The sequence below is a fragment of the Siniperca chuatsi genome, linkage group LG21, assembly GCF_020085105.1.
Source record: "Siniperca chuatsi isolate FFG_IHB_CAS linkage group LG21, ASM2008510v1, whole genome shotgun sequence".
NCBI classification, from domain to species: domain Eukaryota; kingdom Metazoa; phylum Chordata; class Actinopteri; order Centrarchiformes; family Sinipercidae; genus Siniperca; species Siniperca chuatsi.
This window is the reverse complement of record NC_058062.1, coordinates 19,498,653-19,517,172: the sequence shown is the minus strand read 5'-3', so window position 1 is coordinate 19,517,172 and position 18,520 is coordinate 19,498,653. Positions and strand designations below refer to the sequence as shown.

The following is an 18,520-nucleotide window of genomic DNA, read 5'->3' as shown; positions in this document are numbered from 1 at the left end:
GATAATGTGGTCCAAATGATGCTGTAAAATAAAAAGAAAGAGAAAGACAAAGCCTGGTCAGTTAGTCATTCAGCTACAACAGAGCAAATTTAATCAAAGCTGCTGCTTCGTCTGATGAGCTGTTGATTAATAGAGCCTGAAACCAGGTCAGACTGTCTCTTTGTCTCTGTCTATCTGCTAGTTGCTTCCATGGAAACCACACACCACTCCACCAATCAGTAGCTAGCAAGCAGAACATTAGAAAATGAATCCACACGTCTGTAATTTTTGCCCTTTTTCATCATATTCACATCATATCAGGAAACAGGAATGCTGGAGTGTCTCACTGTGCTGCACACAGTGCTTTATGAGCAAGATAACAAATGCAAAGCTCTCACTGCATGCAGCTGCTTGCTAGTTTCCTCTCTGCAGATGCACAAATACAGTGTTCACAGCAGGCCCACTTTTGACTTTTTACATGCTTGCAGAACTGCAGCTGCTCCATTACTCCCAAGCCCAAGAGATACTGTGCAGTATTGATGCGATGGCTACCACTGTATGCAGTCCTAATGCAGAGAGGGGACTTCTGCAGAATATATTATGTAGTAGGGGATTTAGGACTGGACTGCAGGGAAACTTTAGACGAGTAGAAAAGAGTCTACAGCCACGCTCTGTGAGGCTGCATTTGGGCTAAATGCTAACATCAGTATGCTAACATGCTCACACTGAAAACGCTAACATGCCTATGTTTAGCAGGTGTAATGTTTACCATGTTCACCATCTTATTTTAGCATGTTAGCATGCTAACATTTGCTAATTAGAACTAAACACAAAGTAGACGAAAAGTTCAAGTATTACACTTCCATCCTGTGGAGGCCATGAATGTTTGCATCAAATTTTATGGGGATTCATTCAGTATTTGTTGAGCTATTTCAGTCTGGACCATGTGATAAACAAAATCAGGGTGCATGGTTCATAGAGAAAGTTCATAGGAACACATTGAGACAGGCTAATTCCTGAAACACATTTGTTACATTCTGACCATCACTGTGCAAAACAGCAGCTAAATCTAGCATTATGAGCAAAAATACTGTTTTGAGTCAGGACACAGAATCCTGCCTTCAGTTTAATATTATTGTCAGAATTGAATATTGTCTTATATTTTTGTTGATTACAGCTGGAAGCAATACAGAAACACCCCTGGTACCAGTAAGTACATACATTTTTCTTCCTATTTTTCTTGTTACCTTTTCCCCCTACTCACACCTTCCTTTTTACATTTCATAATTACCTCAAAATGCTCCAACTGTTATCAGCAACGTTATAACAATTTCAAAGCAAGAGTAAAATTCTCTATTTCCTTTTGTTAATTTCAACCCCGTTTTGAGTTCAAAGTGAACGATCATATTACCACATCACAGGATAGGTTAGCTTTCAAAGTTCCTCATACCAACTCTGATCATCAGCTATAATGCTAAGTGTTAAGTTTTAATTGGTGGTTTATCCTAGCATTTCCATTTTTACTAAAGGTAAACATATAGTTAAAAGCCCTTTGTTAATCCATAAATTCTACCTGCATTGCTTTGTGAAATAACAACCTCGGTTTGCAGTTACCATCTTAAATTGTATTTTGAAAAGCCAATGCTCAGACCAGGATATTTGTACTATAATGACGATGCTCATAGGCAAATTATGGGCTGATATGGCCATGTTAAAAATGGCGAGTTTAAAAAGTTTCCCTAGAAATCCTAAAAACGTTTAGGAAGAAAAATGCAGGAAGCAGTGTAAGGTACTGCACCATGGCCGAAATCTCTATCTCTACCCTACTTTTGTTGGGAATCATACCACACAATAATGTCACTGTGAAATGGACTGTGAAAAGTTCTCCCTCAGTTGACATTAAACCTGTGTAATGTTGGACCTCATTGTCTATCAGTGCTTGCTGTAAACTTTGAGATGTTTGTAATTGCACACGCTTTAACTACACACTGACTTTTTCCTGTCAGGGGTGGTCGTAATGAGCCTTGCCCAGAGCAGCCGCCCCCTCGCCGGGTGTGTTTGAAGAGGATCCTGTCCTTAACAGAGCTGGACCCTGACGTCCTGGAAAGCATGTACTCCTTAGGGTGCTTCAGAGACCGGGTCAAACTCACACAGGACCTTACAAGTGAGGAGTGAGTAAATATAACCCATCAAACATTTCCACTTTGAAGAGACGGCAGTGCATCAATGTGCGCCACTGTTGAGGAGTAAATATTCTGGAATATATGACAAGAAGAACTCAAACATCAATCAAACAGTTTTATAAATTTGCTTTATTTCCAACTGCATAATAAATATTAATAAACAAATGAGAGCACGCTAAACACAAGCCGGCGTCTCCACTGCACCTGTTGATCCAAAGGCATATGCAATCATTAAACAAAGAGAGCAGACATGTCAAGTCTCACAGAGGCCCACACAATTTTTGTTCTCTCACAATGTCTCTCTCTCTCTCATTGTCTTTTTTGTCTCATTGTGGCCAGTCAATTACTTACGTCACTAATCTGCCTAGCATGGCAGAAACAAGAGCAACAATGTCAACATTGCCTCTGTTATCTCTCCCTCCACCCATCCCTTGCGTTCCCCGTCTCTTCCAAACTGGTGTGGCTTCTCACTGCCCACAATGCAACAGCAGTAGCAGTGCAGTCCTCTTCAAAAAGATAAGCTAGCAAACATGAAGCATTTATATTAAAGCTGCACTAATCAATGTTTTTGTATTAACAAACCGTTTTTGTATTGACAAAAATGTCAACTGAGCTGACTTTTTAACTCTGTGTGTCGCATTCACCATATTTAGAAGCAATTTATCAAATATCACTTTCATCAGTTACAATTTTCTGCAGTTATTTACATGTGAAGCTGTAGTTGTCCGAAGATTTGTGACGAACCTGACAAACCTCTGTCTTCTCCTTTGTTCTCTTACTTTTTCTCCGACTCAGCTTAAAGCTATCTTTCTATCTCCTCTATTTCTGACCTTTGGTTTCTGTGTCTCTCTGCATCTTTTTCTGCAGGGAGAACCAGGAGAAGATGATCTACTACCTCCTGTTGGACAGGAAGGAGCGATACCCCAGCTGTGAAGACGAGGATCTACCACCCAGAAATGACATAGGTGAGAACAAGACAAAAGCTTAATTGATGAAAGCAAATGTCGTTTTTTTTTCTCTGAACTGTGCTTTTACCATTGAAAAGTTCACCAAAAATTGTAACGAGAATTTTGAAAAAGATGTAAAAAAAATTAGACTTTTCCATTTTTTCACTAATATTTTTGTCCTCCAAGACCCACCCAGGAAGCGTGTGGACTCTCCCATGCTGACACGTCATGGCCGCTGTCGTCCAGAGAGGAAGAGCCTGGAGGTCCTCAGCGTCACAGAACAGGGGTCTCCCACCCCACCTCGCAGGGCCCTGGACACTAATGCACACAGCCAGAGGTACGAACCAGCACTGACATGGAATAGCTTTTCATTGTTGCACCTAAAAGTCCCATCCACCTCAATGTTGTTTGTTGCTGTCTTCAAAAGGTCTCGTTCAGTGAGCGGAGCGTCCACAGGTCTGTCCTCCAGTCCCCTCAGCAGTCCCAGGGTAAGAACTTTACTCTGTTCTGTACTACTCTCTTTAACTATGGTATAGAACTATTCATTGCCTCTGACCTAGCTGCCTTAGTATTCATAATCAGCAGGGTTTGACCTGCTGTCTGGAGTTCAACTCCAAAGCAAATTAAAAGTTTGTAATATAGTAATATAATTGAGTAAGATGGTGATCACAAAATGTGTATTCATCCGCATCTGCAAATAGTCCCTAATAAATGCAATATTTCCTCCTGTTTGAGTAATGTTTGATAAAAACTACAGTGCCCAGTTGTTTTACGGAAATACTAAGCCCTGAAACTACATATATGTGACCAGCTTTTAAACATGTACATCTTTAATAGGGACCAGTGGGCTTGGGGCTAAGTGCCAAAGGCAGAGTAGCGAAGTCGGGTAGCACTGAGAGACAATCTAATACATTGGTTTTGGTCTTTTCTTAGTAATTGTTGACAAGAATAAAAATGTAGAATAATTCCAGCCTCAACCTTTAACTTGCAATAATTTGGATATTTATACAGGTTCCTGAAAGTAACATAGTGTTTGTTTATCAGTTGCAATCAGTCAGTCAATCAGTCTTTGTTAGCTCTCTGCAGTGATGTGTGTTGTGGACTAAAAACTGTTTTAGATGTCAGATGTATCAGAAAGTTGCCGTATCTGTCTTTCCAGTCTTTTCCCATTGAACACACAGTATATAGTAAACATACATGTATTATCATCAGCTTCAGTATATAAATATCAGTTTTTGCCATCAAAACCAAATGTCCTGTGATGTTTTTTTCTCTGATAACTCTTTCTCAGACTGTCACTGCTAGCCATGCCTTTCCACCATACAGTCACATTCTCAGTCATACACATTCCCATTTTATAGACACTCAAAAGTCTGTGTGCACATGATGACATCGACAGAAAGGGACTAAAACACACACATAAACACACAAATCCATCTTCCATTTGCTGCATCTGATCGAGGCTTGTTGAAGAATCGTTTCCATGAATCATAATTCATGACCATTGCTCTCTCTCATCTGTCCATTCCTCTTTCTCTCCTTCTCCCCATCTCTCTCTGTCTGCCCATCAGAGCCCGGTCTTCACTTTCAGCCACCCAGAAGTCACCCCCACCTCCGCTTCCTCCTCCAAAGACCCCAAACCAGGAAGTGCCACCACCTCTCGGCCTACCCGCCCAGCGCCTGACCCAAAAACCCAGACCCTGCCCTCAAAGGGCCCCACTGACCGGCCCCCGCTCCACTCCATGAAGTCCCTCCCTCTCCAGACTCCACGCTCCCCTTCCCCGTCCCCCTCCCCACTCCTCTCCCCCATCCCACGCTTCTTCAACTTCCCTTCTCCGTCTGTCTTCAAGTCCAAGAACGTCCACTCATCCTCTAACACCTCTGCCACCCCTCCTCCTGTGTCGCAGGTCACGCCGCAGGGCTCACCGCTGCCCACCCCACTGGGCACACCTTTGCACCAAATCCAACACCCTTCCTCCACCACCCCTCCCTCCTCTTCCTCCTCGTCTTCTTCCTCCAGAGCGGACGGAGCCGGCGGGGCCTCGCTGTCGCTGACCCCGCCCTCCAGCCCAGGCGGCAGTGGCGGTCTGGCCGCCTCAAGCTCCGGCCACTGGAGAACAAGGCTCAACTCGTTCAAAAACAACCTCCTGGGCTCGCCGCGCTTCCATCGGCGCAAACTGCAAGGTGAGCGAAGTTGAAAAATATAAACAAACACAAAGTGAATAATGATGGCGTCGGTCCTCTGCACTGATTGGTTGAGATAATACATCCTAAAGCTGTAGGATGAAGTAACGTTTTTCTCCATTATGTGAACTTGATGCTCTGCTAACAGTTTCAGAGGTCTCCTACTCTGCATTCGCATCCAAGATAGAATCTATTATTACCAAGAAATTACAGCATGCCCCAGCCTGCAGCCTGTGGCTGTGTTGAGTAATGTCTGATTCTGTGACAATCTCTAATTAGGGCAATTAAATTAGGGCCTGTCATCAAGATTCACTGCCCTTTTCCATTTTTCTACTCTCTTCTCTCTCTTTCTCTCTCTGTTTTTCTTTTTTTAGTCCCCACATCAGAGGACATGTCCAGTTTGACTCCGGAGTCCAGTCCAGAGTAAGTCCACACATGTCTGAGTTGGTCTTTTTTCTCCATTTGCAAAACAAAATATCAACAGTTTGATATATTAGTTGACAAAACAATCTCACCACAAGGTTCATTTAGTAGCGTTCATGCTTTCAAGCTCCAGAACAGAGATTTTGTTAACTACTGTTTCCAGGGTCGAGAAAAACTTTCAGTTTCAATTTGAAACTTGTTTCGAAACAAAGCAGTGTATGGTTGTGGTCGTTTTGCTTAGGAAGGTTCCTAACTGAGCGAAATGACCCAGACGTATCTAAATGGCAGCCATGATAAAAGCTGGGCGAATTCTCTAAATGCTAAGGAAAGGTGCTTCACTGCTTCCTTTCTTATCTCCTTTATTATAGGGTACACTAGACCATTCTTTACGAAAGGAAAGGAGATAAAGATATAGAGATGCGCCATTTGGCCGTTCACAAAAACAAATGATCAACATGACTGACATGTCCATCTTTGGAACATTGTAGTTTCACCACGGCATTTCCAAATTTATTGACATTAAATGCACCTTTTGTGGCGCTGAGCCAGAAACAGTTACAAATCTTATACTTGTAGTATAAGATTCTCAAAGTCCTTCCCAAGCCTTAATACTTTTCTGGTAAATTCAATTTGTACATTAATGTATTAACCCTTATGACGAACAGTGATTGCACATTGTTATATTTTAAAGAATAATTTTTTGTGGCCCCTGATTAAGGTATATTGACTTTTATTGATGTTATTGTTTATTTATTATGTTTATTTTTGTATATTTTATTTCATTTGTTTACTTTTTTATATTTCCTTTGATTGATATCCCTTTTTTTCACACATTGGAATCTTGAATTGTACAAGATTCCATCTCTACCAGCTGAATGTCTGTATGTTTATAATGTTCAATAAAGAGAGGGGGAAAAAGAGTTTCACCAAGGCAGACCTACATCAGTAACTAATAAGTCAATTAGTAATAAGTCAATATTAAATAAATACATAAATAAATATGGCTATGAAATAAATAAATGAGGCAATAAATATATAAATAAATGGAAATATAAATATATAAATATGTCAATATCGTTCTATAAATAAATAAATAGGTTTTTCTTTTAAAAAGGACTACTTTTATTCATTTCATGGGACTTTTATTTCCTAATGCCACATTTATTCCCCAGCTCTTTTTATTTCCATCTGTTATATTCAAATGAATGGGGCGTGGTTATCTCACAGATTCAGACTAAAGCAGCATGACCGGACACGGCCTCCGAGACCGACGGAGGCCAGTTCCTGCAAATTCAAACACAGCTCCAAATTAATGCTAATGTTGCTCCATATCTGCTGGATGTGTGAATAGACAACTGTTTGCTAACATTGTTTTCTAGAACAACTCGTTTCCGCTGCACCCAAGTGGCCAAAAAAAATCAGTTACTGCAAATTTACCAGTACCAGTCATTGTCTCTTTGTGTTCTCTTGTACTGGCAGACCAAGAGGCATAGGCTTCAGTAACTCTTTCTCCTAGTTCTGTACTATTATATGCTAAATTAAGTCTTTGCCTTGGGAGTTTTACCATTTTAATGTATCTCTCCTGTATGTGTTGTCGATCTAAACAACACGCTAACTTGCCTCTAGCAGTCTGTTTTCTATTTAACATTAATGGAGAATAGTTCACTCAGTGCACTGACGTCAGAAAAATCAGCATTAAATGATTGTTATCAGCTGTTTTATTCGTGCTTCATTACCACTGGCTCATTTGCCAGCTGACTGGCTACCAGCTGACTAGTGACCCCCAGTCAAATCCATTCCAGCATATTGTGTGGACACTTTCTCTATTTATTTTCTGTTGTGCTGTTTGCTGCAGTTCCCTCCACCACCCCCACCTCCTGGAATTATTTAGAGAAGATGTAATGTTCATGTATGTGTTCCAAATTCCTTGACGTCAGTGCCTCTGACTGAACACTGTGTCAGACATTATAGGCCAGTTAAAAATAACATATCCAACCTGAATTCATTTTGTGTGCTAGTTAATTTGTACTCATAATGTGTGAATGTAACTAATCTGTCATGTATCATACCCTCGCTTATTTGCAGACTGGCAAAGAGGTCCTGGTTCGGTAACTTCATCAGCCTGGAGAAAGAGGAGCAGATCTTTGTTTTGATTCAAGACAAGCCGCTCAGCTCTATCAAGGCTGACATCGTCCATGCCTTTCTCTCTGTGAGTACGATCGAGCTTAGATAAGCCTCGACAACGAGTTTATCTTTCTCACTGAGCGTTCTTTTGCCTCTCCAGATCCCGTCCCTCAGCCACAGCGTGGTGTCTCAAAACAGTTTCCGGGCAGAGTACAAGTCCTCCGGCGGCCCCTCTGTCTTCCAGAAGCCTGTCAAGTTCCAAGTATTATTCAATTTTTTGGACTGAAAGAAATGCACTAATACTAATCACATAGAGGCTCTAAGAGTGCATGCAACTTTAACAATCTTTGTGTGTGAGCAAACCTTACTAATTCAACAATCCTGGTCATGAACCTGTAGGTGGACATTGCTTTCTCTGAGGGGGAGAGGGAGCGAGAGAGGGAACGAACAGAGAGGGAAGGAAGAAGAGAGATGGGCATCTACAGCGTCACCTTCACTCTAATAACGGGTAGGGGGATGTGTTTACTGGCTGCCGTACATGTTAAGTGCCGGTTGGTAGGCCACATTAAAACATGTTTAGACAAAGTTAGTAATGTGATAGTTTAACATTGACCAACAGAGGAGATGTTTAAACTGGATGAACGATTCATGATCATTTACCTCACAGAATACACAAAATAACACTAATGTTCTTAGAATGTAGTGTACTGCAGGAAAAGTATTCACAGGACTTTAATGTGTAAAATGTGTAGGGTGGGGGGCTACGCCTTTGATACCTATTTAAAAAATTGTGGTGACACTAAAATGAAGGTAATTTGCTGTAGATTTAGTAAATATAAGGCTAAAAGTATGGAGTCTTGAATTGATGTTTAAATTCATGCTCATTTCATCTTAAATCTATATTTCGAAATGTATATGCTTGAGATTAAATTACCCCATTTCTCTTTTGGGATTTAAAATTGGACTTTGTATTTTCACAATTTTACACTTTGGCCATAAAAGTGGCAATAATCAATATTTGTATAATAATAATATATGAAATGACATTGTGATGAACCTACAGAGGATTATCACCTGAATCTACAGCTCCCCTCTGCTTTACAGAGCTTCACAGCGAGTTTCAGCTCATTGTTTAGCTGTCAGGCCCACAATTTTACTGTTTTGGTTCACTCTCACTGCTCTCGTAGTGTCTCGTAGCATTTTCGGCTTCAGCAGGCAGCTGTTTCCAGTGAAAAAACTCTAAAAACCCACTGTACGCTACCTGCTCAGCACCAAACAGCAGCCAGACCCAGTTAGCAGCTAGCTTGTGAACATAGCGGAGTATGTAGCAGCTAAAGAGCCAGATATTTCCCTCAGGAGACAAAAACAGAGCTAAAAGAGAATGAATATTGGACCTACATTTGCCAGGTGAACAGTAACACGACTCCAAATTAATGCTAATGTCGCTCTGTGTCTGCTGGTTAGTGACAAACACGCAACAAATGTTTGCTAACACGTTCGCCGTATCAGTTATTGCAGGTTTAAAAAGATCCTGGAATATATGGAATATGAAGCTAAAAGTATGGTCTCTGGTCTACAAATTCATGCTCATTTCAGTTTTAGTGTGTATATTTTCATTGTATATCCTTGAGGCTAAATTTCTGTTTGGGTATTTAAAATTGGAGTTTCAATTTTCACACTTTCAGACTTTAAAAAAACTTTAAAATGCTCTCTCCGCCAGGGGAACCTGAAATGAGTGACAAGTTGATCCTCTCTCCTCTCAGGTCCCAGTCGCAGGTTCAAGAGAGTGGTGGAAACCATTCAGGCTCAGCTCCTGAGTAGTCACGATCAGCCTTCTGTGCAGGCACTGGCTGGTAAGTAGCACACACACACACACACACACACACACACACACACACACACACACACACGCTATATGTACAAGTTGTTTAATTGTTTGTTTCATTACATCTTTCCCTGATTTTACCTCTTGTCCCTCAGATGAGAAGAATGGTCAGCTATCACGCCAGCCCAGCACTCCTTCGCGTCAGAACTCCCGGCGTTCCGAAAGCGGATCCGAGCGGGGAGAGAAGGAGCGCGCGGCAGACGGGGGGAGCGGAAGCGGGAGCAGCAGCGGGACCGTCTTACAAAGGCGAGGGTCGGGGAAAGACAAGACCAGACTCCTCTCGTCGTCCAACGGGACGCAGTCTCATCCCTGAAAAGAATGTTGTGGAAGAGAGGCGAGGGTCACCTGCCTGGCCTTTTTCTCTTCCTTCCCTCAATCCTTCCCACATTTTTTCTTTCACTATTTCCTTCCTCCCTGCCTTGCTTCCTACCATTATTCCAAAGCAATGGGGAGGGGGAAGTTTTTCCTTGAAGCTGATCTAGGGATATGACGGAGAATTCCCCACAAATGGCTGATTTTAGCAGAAATGTATATTTGTGGGGATGGCGGAGGCAGGTTGAGCTGATCTCTAGTCAGCCTTCAAGGGCAGCTTCACCCCGGAGGGACGAGTCCGAATACAGGCTGTCCAAAAAGTCCCACCTTACCAGAGAAATACAGGAAAAGCTCACAGCCAGGGAAACACACAGTTCACCCGCTTCGACGAATCAAGAAAGCACATGACATTCCCACCGACCAATCACAAGCAACACGTAGTTCAACAGGAAACCTCCCATCAGTCAGTCAGAATGGCACAGGAAGATACTGGCCAATGACGGAGCCCCTTTAAGTCTTTCTCTTTTATCATTTTCTGACCAGCCACCTTTCACCTTTATCATCATGTCTCCTCGACACCACCTGACCAAACATGATGAGTCACATGACTGGAAGCCAGCTCTCCTCTCTTCTCCTCACTTTCTAAATGAAGACAAAATGTGTATTCTCAAGCAAAGCACCAAAATGAGGATGTCATTTGAGAAAGGTACAAGAATAACGGGAAGAGTCTTGATTTAGACTTCATTGTTAAAGTGGATTTTATCTGTAGCAAACGTAATGCTGTACTTTAACACTCAAAGAGTCTGAGAGCAGAAGAGAACAGACGAAGAAATGACGGAGAATGGATCTGATGTGGTCTACATAATGTAGCCCTACAGCTAGGTGAATATCAAAATAGGACAGACAAGACGCAACCTTTCCTTGAGTGTATGAGAGTCCCACAATTATTTCTGAATTACACTAATAAAGCTATGATACCGTATTGCCTTTAACGGAGGAGAAAAAGTGGATAGCCAGTTAGATTTAGCCCCATTTTGAGGACACTAGTCACACCACACGTAGAATGTCTCACAAGTGAAAACTTCCACTGGAAGAGAGGGAGATGAATAGATGGATGGAGACAAAACAGAGGATAGCTAGCAACAGGTATCTATTTGATAGCAAAGTAAGGACAAAAGAAAAACTAGTAGCCAAAAACGTAAGCTAACATAGAGGCGACAATGAAAGTCAGTTCTGTTAAATGATAGGTGAGGATTTTTTCTCAAGACAACATTCATATGCCATATGTACATTGAAAGAGTTATTAATTGCTGTAGTTTTTCCTCCTGTAGATACCGGCCGTGAAGCAATCCCTTCCAAGTACGACTCCACTGTGAAAGATTAGCCGACGCTAATATGAGGGTTCAGCAGTCTCAGTTAGCCTAACTAACATTTGCTAAACCCCTCCCCCAAACAGCAGTTGTCGAATCATAGCTTAGCAGCCATAACTAAGCACGGCAGGCCTGTCAAACCTTGCATTTCTCAACATGCTGAAGTGGTGTGCATATAGGGCTGTAGTAGAATGGATACTCAGCTTTTTTTTGGTACGTTTAGCACAATACCACGTATATAGCAAGCGCATATTACAGGTTCTCATTTTAAACCGAGTCAGTCTGAGTCTGAGTTTTCTACCAGCTCGTGGAGCTAACATTAGCTTTATTAGCTAGCTAGCTACAGCTGATTTGACGGTTGATTGACAGTCGCCAGCTACAAAATAATAAGCCCGCCACTTGTTTACAAGTGAAACCAGATACAAAAAAACTGTGTATAGCTGCTTTTAAATGAGCTGAATCTATAGTATTAGCATTAGTGTTAATGGTGGATTTTACCCAGATATAACTGCCAGCAACTCTGGCTTTGCTGCTATGTTGCCAGCAATCTGTTGACATTTCTGTAGTTCTTTTAAGCAAGTGGGAGATATCGTTACTATCAGAAATTCCAGGCCAGGACAAAGATACCCATTTCATTTGGCTAACTCAGACTGCTAAATCCTCATATTAGCTTCAGCTGAATTTTAGAATTTTTTTTCACTGTGGAGTTTGTCTCCTATCTCTTTTAATGGAGTCACTTTAGGAAGGGATCACTTCACGGCCAGTATGGAGAGGAGGAATGACTACAGCGACCAATTACTCTTTCAATGTAAATATGAAATATGGACATGTGAATATTGTATGAAAGACTTGAAAAAAGTCCAAACCTGTCCTTTAACTGAGAGGAGAATTAAATTCCATGAAATTACAGTAATAGAAGATGGATGATAATACAAGATGGATGATGATGGAAATGTGGAATTAAAATAAAGAGGCTGGTCAAACAGGACAACCAAGTGTTTAAGCTTTTTAGACCCACAATTAGGCAACCGAAACCCTTCCTATGTTCCTTTTTGTTTGCCAATAGATGCAGAATGATGCAGGGTGATGCCAAAGCCCCAACTAAAGCCTCAGCCCTTTCTGCCTCTCTGAAAGGAGAGATGGAGGGAGGACAGAGAGGTGGAGATGAACAAATAATGTACTTTTCATAAGAAGGAAAGCAAGGAAGAAAAAGGACTGGGGTGAGTCTATTGTCATAAAAACTCTGCGCACATACTGCCTGGAGGGGGCGGGGTGGGGAAAAATGAAGCCACACATTAAGAATGAAATTTTGCTTGTTTTATTATTTTTTACTTTCTACTCTGCTCTGGTCTTTCTCTCTGTGTGTGTGTGTGTGTGTGTGCGTGTGTGTGTGTGTTTTTAAAAAATATTTACGTGTTTGCCACCAGCAAAATAGAGTGCGGCGCTAACCATGTGAATGTCAAAAACTTTTTTGAAATGATTTCAAGAGTGGAAACATATTTTTGTTCCATATATTTATTGAAAATGTATTTATCTATTTATTTATTTGTGACATGTTTGTTATTTCATGAACAGAAAAGCAGGGGTTGGTTGAAGACAGCGAAATGCCACTTTCAAGATGTCTGACACTGCAGAGCAAACCAGCTTTCCCTCAGAAAACTGAAAAACAACTCCTCTCCTTTTTCCCTTAACATTCTGAAAATTGATGCTGCAAAAGTACCTTCCAGCTTTATATTGTGTGTTTAGTTTTTATGTTCACTGTTAGCTACCATAGGTGTTCACATTTTACGACGCTAGACATAAATTCCACACACACACACACACACACACACAGTGAGATAAGCTTCATGTGGAGGACTTTTTGCGTTAGAACAAAAGGCTCGAACCACCGGATATTCATCAGTGCTGAGTCATTCGCTCCTTCAGGCATTTGTTCAGTTCATTTAGTGTGTTCCTTCATTCAGGTGTTATTCAGGTTATCGGCACCTGAGGCAAAAGAGAGCAGCATGCAAAGCTGCTGGAATGTTACAGACTTAGTTCAAAGATGTCTGTGTGTACGAAAGACACACACACACACACACACACACACACACAGGCCTTTCAAATTAGAAGTCTTTTTTAGCCAGGCTAGTGACGTGGCTCTATGGATGGCAATGCCGGTTTGTCGGTTGATCCACCACTTCGGTGCAGACTGAAATATCTCAACAACCACTGGATAGATTGCCAGGAAATTTTACAGACACTCACGATCCCCACAGAATGAACCCTAATGACTTTGGTGATCCTCTGAGTTTTCATTTAGCGCCACCAGTTGGTCACGTTTTCACTCATCCACTGAAATATATCAACATCTACCACATGGACTGGCACCAAATTTTGTTCAGATGATGTATACTATCATTCTGACTATGGTGAGCCCCTGACTTGTCATCTGGCGCCATCATCAGGTCAAAATTCTAATTTGTCCAATACTTAGGTTTATGACCAAATACCTGCAAAACTTTGTGTTTAGAGCAAACTAGCAAATGTTAGCATGCTAACAAGTAAAACTAAGAAGGTGAACATGGCATTGACATTATACCTGCTTAACATCAGCATGTTAGCATTGTCTTTGTGAGCACGTTAGCATGCCGAAGTTGGCATTTAGCTCAAACCACCACTAGCCTTACAGAGCAGCTAGCGTGGCTGTAGACTTTCAGTCTTGTTCAGAATGCAAAAAAATTCATGAACAGTTACTGCAAACACAAATGTATTTTCTTATCATATCCGTGCCCTGTGAAACCCTTCATTCATGCAAACCAGCACTCCACTGAAACCATTACACATCTCTCCACACACTCTGCACACATAACTGAAACAGCTGAACAACATTCATTTGCAGTTCTGTACTTTTTTAGTCTTTCACAAATTCCTGGAAACCTGGAAAAGGTGGTTAGCAATTGTAATTCAACATCCCAGAATATATATATATATATATAAGCTTTGGGAAAAACTATTTCCCAGTTCTCCTTGACAGTTCTGCACTTTTAAGTGGCACAGCACCCTCAATGGACATAATCAAGACAGATTTTCAGTCTCAGTCTGCGCTGGTTTCACAGTAGATTTAAATGTGTGACCCCCCCCCCTCCCTCCTCATGTAATCACAGGCTTTCTTTTCCCATCCTGGCGCTCAACGTGGCCCCCTTAGAGGAATCCAGCAGTGAGGTGCGAACACATCTGAAAGGTCAAAGGTCAGGGAGGTTTAAACCTACACACTCACACACACAAAAGAGAGTGTTATGTCATAGTCTCTTCTTCTTCTTTTTTTTTTTTTTTTTACACACAAGGTCAGAGTCAAGTTCACCTTACATCCACTTTCAGAAAGAAAGAAAGAAGCTAGTTAAAGGACAGAAGCGGGAAGAGCAAAAGCAGAAAGAAAGGCAAAAAAAAAAGGCTGCTCAGCGTTTTGCTCTACTCTGAGCAAACTGCATCAAATTCCATTCAAAGACACCACGAGACCCTCGGCGACTCCCGCGCTCGCAAAACTCTCTTATTGAAAGAAATCTCACCCCTCCTCAATCCTCCATTAACTGCCCCGCCCCCATCCCCATTCACTTTACATTTTCTTCACCCCCCCATTCCTCCTCTTTGTACTGTATCTCTTTAATCCTCCACGCCCATCCTTGTCCCAACTGCACATATCTCACCCCCTTATATAATCATCCCCTCCTCCCCCTTGTATACACTGTATACTTCAACGCAGATGCTGTATACATTTGTATACGCTGTATGCCTGTCTCTGTCTCCATTGTATGCCATCCATATCTATGTAGCATTCACTATCTTTTATCGACACTGTAGTCACCGTACAACTCTTCCTCTCATCATTATTGCTCATTCTTCTTCTGCAGTTAGAATTGTACGACTATAATCTCTTGTCTCCCGCCCGTATTCCCCTCCACCACCACCCCCACCCCGCCACACCCCACCCATGACCCCCTGTCAGAAAAAAACTCAAGAGAGAGAGAGAGAGAGGAGGAGGAGGTGTGTGGGGGAGGGTGGGTCGAGAAAACTGCAATCACAGTTGATGATGATGATGAGACAACTATGAAGAGAAATGTCTGTAGTATAATTACAAAAAAGGAAAAGTGCACTATTATGACAATGATTATTATTGCCTGTGAGAAATACTGACCAATAAACAACAATGGAAATATATGCAGGTGTTTGTGTTGTTTCATGGTACGCTCATTAAAATATCCGGTAAGTGCTTTTTGCAGGTTGTAAAACGCGAGGCGCACCCCACCGCCTTTTGGTTGAAGCCTACAATTTAAAAAAAGAGCAGCTTGCTGGGCAACCACCGACTCACCTGTCCTTAGCCCGACCGGGATTGAAGCTTTTATTCATTTTCTTTTCAATCGGTCATTCCACGTATGACTCATAAACGTTATGTTGTCATTATTATAAAAAGGGAGGGAAAACAAACCAAACAATACAAAAAAACAACAACAAAAACAGAAAGACAGTCAGTTACAGCACCCAAAACATTTCACAAAGGCACCCATCTTCATACATCATACAGTTCCAGCAATGATAATATTTAGCCTTTGATTTTCTCACAACCTTTTAACGCAGTGAGCCCTTAATGTACAGGAAGAAATGATCCCAGACTTGCTTAAATTTCCCTTTTGTATTGTTCATATATGTTCATATATATTTGTTTTGTTAATGTGTAGAAATATTTCGTGTTAATACCACAAACTCTACGTGTTAACACGCGTTTCAATGTAGTCTAAACGAGAAGTCTCCAAGACGTTACTTGCGCAAATGGCGTTCCGTAGGTGACGAGCTGATGAGAGGCAGGTGAGCAGACTGGACGGCATGATAAGTTGATAGAAACCAAGTGTGTAGAGAAAACAGAGAGCCGAGAGCCAGGAGAGAGAGTGGGGAAGGGCGGCTACGCCCACGCCAACAGTCACACCCACACACACACACACACACACACACACAGGGGAAAACAAGAAACACAGGGAAGGGGAAAAACAAGTGGAAACATAGGAAAACACTTACATACTGTCACAGTCGCAACAAATATTTAGTTACCATATTCTGCTGGTAACCCATCCAGTCCGGGTGATTTTCCTACTTTCAGTGATAAAATTGTAGTTCTAACTTCCTGCTTTGTAGTTTACTCCATTTGTACTCTTTGGTCTTCTGACAGCTTTGGAAGATACATTTTTGAGAAAAAGGCAGAAAAAGTTTTTCTGGCGATGGATTTATTTCTGATTCATAAAGCCTAGTATAAAAGTCTTTAAATCTCCTCAGCACTGCTCACTAAAAACCCATTTTTGTTTTTTATTGCTGGTATTATAAAGCTAGCATCTTTTTGTTTCAATTGCCTGGTCAGCAATTTACCCGCCTTATCGCCACTTTCATAAAAGTTACTTTTCAGCCTGAACATAGCATAGTCTAACTTTTTGTTGTATAAATCATTTAATTGACGGTTATCTGCTAGTGCCTTTTCTGCTTCTTTAAGCTGAGAGTCTAACCTTAGCATTTTTTTCTTGTTTTCCTTTTTCTTTTACTTGAGTAAGCTATTATTTTGCCCCTTACATAACCCTTTGAGGCCTGATTTGTTTGTTTTTTTGGGAGTTTACATTCTGCAGTAACACCAAAATATCACACTGTGTTATAAGGCTGATTCTGGCATTACTTAGACGTATGATATTTTGAAATAGTTCAACGTTTTGGGAAATATGCTTATTCACTTTCTTGCTGAGAGTTCGATGAGAAGATACCACTCTCATATCTGTAAAGTGAACATGAATCTACCGCTAGCAGCAGGTTAGCTCAGCTTACCACAAAGACTGGAAACAGGGAAACAGCCAAAATGTTAGAGCTCTATATTGGTCATATTACATTTTCTCTATCAGTTGTGCAAGTTGTATTGCTGTGGTGGCGCACCACTGTTGAATGAATGCAGAGAAAAAACTGATTAAAGGGACGGGCAGCAATGGAAACTCAAAATGACAAAAAAGCGAATCAGTACAAAACTGACTGGATAACACAGGGTTGTCCCCAATTAACGTTATTGTCGTGAATATTTACCAAACATGAAATAGTGCTGTCATGTAGGAGTTACTGAGGTTGTAATAAACTTGATTTTAATTGACATGGGGAGTGAGATACCACTGTGATTTCCCCCCATTGTAGCCGCCTGTATCGGGTAGGTTCATCATCTTTGACTGGGGGATCGATTGTTTCAATCTTTTAGTGTTACAGCCACTAAAGGTTAATGTTTTAACTTCATTTTAGAGAAAATGTGTTCATGTCGTAATGTTTATAGGGTTACCGGTGCGTCAACAAAGAGGGAATTTTGCAAGATCTGTTTGAATCCATCACAATAGAATCTCTCTCTCTAACATATCCTCTCTCAGCCAGTGTACGCACTTGAACAAGTGGTAATAGTGGGGATTTTTTTCGAAAGACACATATGATAAGGAATCTCATCAATAATTATTTTAACAAAAGCAGGGGGAATGATAAAGTATGTAATGCACGTAACAAACTATTTGTTAGATCAGTAACTGTAATGTGATTACCGATTACTTCATTACAGGAGAACAGAGACTATTTTGGTTTGGTAACGTGATAGATAGATAGATAGATAGATAGATAGATAGATAGATAGATAGATAGATAGATAGATAGATAGATAGATAGATAGATTATTAGCCACATGACCAAGGCCGGTGGAATCTGTTTTCGCTACAGTATGTTATACTCTGCTGCACAAACAGACAATCTACATATTATCATGACACAATACATGGATACAGTCTACATAGCATCACAGAAACGTAGTATACACAACCATGTAGGGTAGGTGCATGGTAATGCATGTCAGTAGTATGTACCGTCTCAGCTACGCAGCCCTCACTTGACACTGGTCTTAAAATGTATGATGGAAATTGTAGGTGTTCCCACAGATGTTGTATGTCATCAAATTGAGCCAACATTTAAAAAAATATCTAATCATTTACAGTAAAGTGTCCTGACATTAGCGGTTGGCTTCCGATTGTAGGACTAACATTGCTGTCTTTTTGGTATCCAGGGTGTTTTATGCTTTACGTG

At 41.1% G+C, this 18,520-nt stretch overlaps 1 protein-coding gene across 6 annotated transcripts in view; it reads left to right on the top strand.

The window, feature by feature from the left end:
• The window catches only part of brsk1b (BR serine/threonine kinase 1b), a 32,351-nt gene extending 16,747 nt beyond the window's left edge, over nucleotides 1-15,604 (top strand). For 2 of the 6 annotated variants that reach the window (XM_044180309.1, XM_044180313.1), the window contains 12 exons: nucleotides 1,157-1,188; nucleotides 1,986-2,150; nucleotides 3,030-3,127; nucleotides 3,296-3,446; nucleotides 3,537-3,597; nucleotides 4,681-5,293; nucleotides 5,668-5,716; nucleotides 7,802-7,925; nucleotides 8,001-8,102; nucleotides 8,240-8,348; nucleotides 9,604-9,693; nucleotides 9,821-15,604. In XM_044180309.1, coding sequence (XP_044036244.1) covers nucleotides 1,157-1,188; nucleotides 1,986-2,150; nucleotides 3,030-3,127; nucleotides 3,296-3,446; nucleotides 3,537-3,597; nucleotides 4,681-5,293; nucleotides 5,668-5,716; nucleotides 7,802-7,925; nucleotides 8,001-8,102; nucleotides 8,240-8,348; nucleotides 9,604-9,693; nucleotides 9,821-10,038 — 1,812 coding nt within the window. In that variant the 3' untranslated portion in view covers nucleotides 10,039-15,604. Of the gene's footprint in view, nucleotides 1-1,156; nucleotides 1,189-1,985; nucleotides 2,151-3,029; nucleotides 3,128-3,295; nucleotides 3,598-4,680; nucleotides 5,294-5,667; nucleotides 5,717-7,801; nucleotides 7,926-8,000; nucleotides 8,103-8,239; nucleotides 8,349-9,603; nucleotides 9,694-9,820 lie in introns of all 6 variants that reach the window. The other 4 variants (XR_006376100.1, XR_006376099.1, XM_044180311.1 and 1 more) reach the window with 4 other exon arrangements.
• Nucleotides 15,605-18,520: the final 2,916 nt, after the last annotated feature.